This window comes from Photinus pyralis, unplaced genomic scaffold (genome assembly GCF_008802855.1).
Source record: "Photinus pyralis isolate 1611_PpyrPB1 unplaced genomic scaffold, Ppyr1.3 Ppyr1.4_LG4, whole genome shotgun sequence".
NCBI lineage: Eukaryota > Metazoa > Arthropoda > Insecta > Coleoptera > Lampyridae > Photinus > Photinus pyralis.
Window position 1 is genome coordinate 40271536 of NW_022170511.1, and position 5408 is coordinate 40276943.

The 5408-nt window shown below is 37.2% G+C and overlaps 1 protein-coding gene across 2 annotated transcripts; it reads left to right on the forward strand.

The window, feature by feature from the left end:
- LOC116167895 lies at positions 1-4342 on the forward strand. 2 transcript variants are annotated; one of them, XM_031483488.1, is made up of 3 exons: positions 1-263; positions 486-1434; positions 3258-4342. In XM_031483488.1, coding segments are annotated over exons 1-3 (1050 nt in total). In that variant the 5' UTR covers positions 1-163; the 3' UTR covers positions 3259-4342. The 2 variants fall into 2 exon arrangements, with proteins under 2 accessions (XP_031339348.1, XP_031339347.1); XM_031483487.1 differs by lacking the exon at positions 3258-4342 and having other exon boundaries at positions 486-2145.
- The last annotated feature ends 1066 nt before the right edge of the window (positions 4343-5408 follow it).

Sequence of the window (5408 nt, forward strand, 5' to 3'; positions counted from 1 at the left end):
TTGTATTTCGACATCACTGCTCTCAAGTTTTAATGTAGTACTTGTTCTACGAGACCGAAACGCACGCATTCAAAGCAAAAGCTAAAAATAGCCCCCCACCCGCCTCGTTAAAGGTTAACTGTTATTCATTCTTGTTTTGCGTGCGACCGTTTTCATACGTATTATGGGAAAGCGAAGCCGTGCTAAGAAGCTTTTAAGGCTGGAGAAGGAGCTTTTTAGGTTAAAGAAGAAGCTTAAGAGGGATGATTGTTCGCCCTGTAGCAGTAAGTAATTTAATTTTATTAATCACTTATTTTTAGCAACAGCGGTTTGTTCTTTTTTCGCTTTAAGATAGTGCTCTTAAGCGATGCTAGAAAGTTTCTAGCGATTATTTATCTTGTAACTTGTTTACATTTTCCGTAATAAGATAGTGCTCTGTTACGAAGCTAGAAAGTTTTCTAGAAATGTGTGTTAGTCACAGTCGTTAACGGTTTCCTTTGTGCTAGGCTCAAGGTCGAGGTCGCTGACCCCTACAGACCTTTCCGTGCGACTTTTGACTACACCTTCCCCCTCACAAGGAGGTGGCGGTTTTTCGTGCCTGGAGGTTAGTCCTGCTTCAGGACAGGCTTGGGATGTTGGCGCCGATTCTGCGTCCATTGTGTTGGATGCAGAGAAAGAAAACTTGGACTGTGCGTCGGCTCCTGTCGTTTTATCTCCATCGGAGCAGGATGACTTGTTGTCGTTGTTGGGGAACGTTTCTACTCCAGCGACTTCGGTTGGACCACCAATACACGACCGGATTGCTAGTAATTTGACTTTCATTCTAAGAAATGGGTTAAAATCCGAAGACATGTCCAAACTTTTACAGAAGTACCAGGTTCCTGAGAATTGTATTGCCGTTAATAGCCCCAAGCTAAATCCCTTGGTGTCCATGTCGATACCTGATAAATTCGTGCAGAGGGACGCAAATTTAGCTAAGCTACAAGCTCGTTTAGGAGTGGCACTTGCAGCTACTTCGGTGTGTCTAAACACACTTCTTGGAGTCAAATCTTTTGACAAGAGCATAATTGAATCTTTGAACGATTCATTAAAAATTATGTCTGACATCCATTTTAATCAAAGTCAGGTGCGAAGATCTTTAATAAGATCGAATATAAGTGAGTCTCTACGGTCTACGTTGGATGGAATTGCTTTAGACGATTTCTTATTTGGAGCCGACTTAGATGAAAAAGTTAAAGCTTCCAAATCCCTGGAGAAAGTGTCGAAGGATTTAAGTTTGACCAAACCGAAAGCTGTCGTACATGGCTCAAAAAACTTTCGCAACCCGCTTGTGTCCAATCGGTGGAATCGAGCACAGGGAGCAGTGAGAACTCCAAACACAGGCGGGCAGAAAAAGTTCACTCCCAATCAGAGCTCCAACAAAAGGAAGCCATGGCTCCAACCTCGAAAACAATAGTAAGTAAAACAGGGGGCAGGTTGGCCCACTTTTTTCCTGTTTGGAGACGTGTAACCGATGACCCCATGGTGTTATCAGTTATTAGAGGTTATGTGATACCTTTTTGTAATAACATTAATTACAATTGTGTTTCTACTGAACCTAATTGGTCTTGTAAAGAAAAACAAGAGATTGCTTTTCACATTTCTAATCTGTTAGATTTAGGGGCTATTGTTAAGTGTGATTTTGTGCATAACCAATTTTTATCTGGTATTTTTCTTGTGCCTAAATCTGATGGGACCTCCAGATTGATTTTAAACTTAAAAAATCTAAATAAGTACATCAATACTTCTCATTTCAAAATGGAGGACTGGAGGACGGTCTCTTGTCTTTTAAGGCGGAATATGTTTATGGCCACATTAGACATTAAGGATGCTTATTATCATATTCCGATACATAAGGATTCAAGAAAATTTTTAAGATTCTTGTTTAAGGGACAATTATATGAATTTACATGTTTACCTTTTGGTTTGTGCACTGCCCCTCTTATCTTTACTAAAATTTTAAAGCCTATTTTTGGGCGTCTCAGGAGTAAAGGGCTACTCTCTGTTACTTACTTAGATGATTTCTTGTTATTGGGGGATTCATATGAAAATTGTTCTTTAAACGTATCATCAACTCGGTCTTTGTTATGTGAGCTTGGGTTTATTGTAAATGATGTCAAAAGCCAATTGGTACCGTCCAAGGTTTGCACTTTCTTGGGTTTTTGTTTTGATTCTGTTAATATGACTATCGGATTGCCGGAAAAGAAAATTGCCAGCTTATTAGCTTTATTGAATAGTTTTGATTACGGTTACGAGTACTCTCTCCGTAATTTTGCAAGGCTTGTAGGGAAGTTAGTTTCGAGTTGTCCGGCAGTACGTTTTGGTTGGGTACACTTCAAGTCATTTGAAAGGTTTAAGTTCATTCAGTTAATGGTAAACAATAAGAGTTTTGATGACATGTTTACATTTCCAGTTTCCCTAGCTAGAGACTTAAATTGGTGGAAAACAAACTTGATGATCTCAACTCCAATTAGGACTTATCGATATGCCCTGGAAATTTTTTCTGATGCCTCAAAGACAGGCTGGGGTGTTTGTTGTCAAGGGAAGACGGCCAGAGGTGTTTGGACCGTTTTTGAACAAACTCTCCATATAAACAGCTTAGAACTTTTAGCGGCGTTTTATGGACTGATTTGTTTTGCATTTGACTATTCAAATTGTGAAATTTTATTGAGAATAGACAATAAGACTGCTATTGCTTACATTAATAAGTTTGGGGGAACCAAGTATTTTACTCTTAATACTTTGGCGCGCGATATTTGGGACTGGTGTGAGAACCGGAAAATTTTTTTGTTTGCATCTTACATTCCTTCTGCAGATAATGTTATAGCCGATCGTGAATCGAGGAAGTTAGATGTAGAAACAGAATTTGAATTGTCAGATCAGGTTTTCCAAGAAATAATTTCCGTTTTTGGTGTACCAGAAATTGATCTTTTTGCCTCCAGATTTAATACAAAGTGTAATAGATTTGTTTCCTGGAGAAAAGATCCTCTATCGGTAGCAGTAGATGCTTTTACCTTAAACTGGTCAAATTTATATTTTTACGCGTTTCCTCCTTTTTCGATGATTTTGAAAGTGCTCCAAAAGATAAGCCTTGATGGGGCCGTAGGTATTGTAGTGGTCCCCTTTTGGCCTACTCAGGTTTGGTGGCCTCTCTTTAAGGAACTATGCATATCGAAGCCTATTATTTTTCAAAGTAGTGATATTGACGATGAGGATAGTAATTTAATTTTACCTTACAGAAATCGCGTTCATCCCCTAGCAAAATCACTTTCCCTGGTTTCGTGCAAGTTATCAGGGAAGCCTATCGTTTGAGAGGAATTCCTCCTGAATCTTTTGAACTTTTCACCAACTCAATATCATCAGCTACTTTAAAGCAGTACTCTTCGGCTCTTTCTAGATGGTGGTATTTTTGTGGGACTCATGGTTGTGATTTTTACAATAGTTCTCACTCAGATATAATTAAGTTTCTTACCGTAGAATTTAATAAAGGTGTATCTTTTAGCTACCTAAATGTCATAAGATCGGCGATTAGTTTTGTTAGGGGCAATGATTTTGTAAACAATCTAGAAGTTAAGAGATTGTTTAAAGGAATTTTTAGAAGTAGACCGCCTAGGAGAAAGTATGACTCCATCTGGGATCCGAATGTGATTTTACAGCATTTACAGACTCTTTTGCCTTCAGAGGACTTACCTTTGAAGGATCTTTCTTTAAAACTAGTTACTTTATTGGCTTTAACTACTGGCCATAGGATTCAGACTCTTTCTAAAATTAAACTTTCTAACATTGTATTTTTGGATAAGCAGATTGAAATTCGGATCCCTGATGAGATCAAAACTTCTGGTTTAAATAGAGTACAGCCTAATTTGATTTTGCCATTTTTCTCTGACAAAAAGTTGTGCGCAGCGTATACGCTCAAAGTTTATATTTCTAGGACTAGGAGTTTGCGGAATTCAGCTGATTCTTTATTCATTTCATTTAATAAACCGCATTGTGCGATTCACAGTACGCAAACCCTTAGTCGCTGGATCAAGATTGTTTTATCAGATAGTGGTGTCGATGTCTCACTGTTTAAATCGCATAGTATAAGACACGCTAGTACGTCGGCTGCTTTTAGATCTGGAGTAAATATAGATTCTATTAGGAAGTCGGCTGGTTGGAGCAAAAGCTCAGAAACTTTTGCTAATTTTTATAACTTGCCTTTGTGTGAATCCAACGTTTTTGCAAGTTCAATTATAAATTTATGATTTCGATTTATGGTAGTTATATCTTTCATATTGTTTTTTAGGTGTATTTCTGATAAATATTAAATTTGTAGCAAACTAAACATTGCTTTGAACATCTACATTAAAACTTGAGAGCAGTGATGTCGAAATACAATTACTAGATTAAACGAACTTACCTGGTGAAGTTCTAATCTTAATTGTATGAGACATCACTGCTCTCAAGTTCAATCCCACCCACCCCCTTTTGTTTTTACCCACTTAATTTAGTTTGCAGCTTTCAACAATGAATAACAGTTAACCTTTAACGAGGCGGGTGGGGGGCTATTTTTAGCTTTTGCTTTGAATGCGTGCGTTTCGGTCTCGTAGAACAAGTACTACATTAAAACTTGAGAGCAGTGATGTCTCATACAATTAAGATTAGAACTTCACCAGGTAAGTTCGTTTAATCTAGTAATTAAACTTGTGATCAGTAGCGTTAAGTGGTTCCCAAATTTACGATGATCGTATTTTATTAATGTAGCTACAAGTGTCGTTTCATGGACTATACCTACAGAAATAAAGAACTCTAATTTGATGATGAAGGCAATTTACTTTATTTGACACATTTAGTTTAGGGTAAACGTAACTTTTTAGAACTGTGGAGAAGGTAGTTATTTAGACAACGCACAAAATACAATTTCACCAATTAATGTTGACCAGACAGAATCGATTTTCGAAATGTCAATAACTACTTAGGTACATTTGTTACATTTATGAATATTTATTTATTTGTAAAATCAATTTTGGTGGAGTAACTTCAAAGTGCGTATTGTAGGAATGGCCCTCGATAAAAAACCTAATTTACGTGTATTCAGCTTCATTCGTACATCAATAACTGTGTTTAAACTACATAATGGCGCGAAATTTAAATTTAAAAACTACACCTCGACCACTGCACAATGTAAATCTTATAGTTCCTGTTGCTTTTTATACTTAAAACTGTAATGTTGTGAGGTGCCTCAAAATAATGTTGCAGTCAAATTGGAGACAGAAATAGAGATAAGAGTTTACATTTACTCAATTCGACCCAAGATAAAACTTGACCAGAAAGCTGAATGCTTTAATGCCTTATTATTACTTGCACTAAACACAACAGAGTTAGGGGTTGTATCATTTACGTTTGTGCGT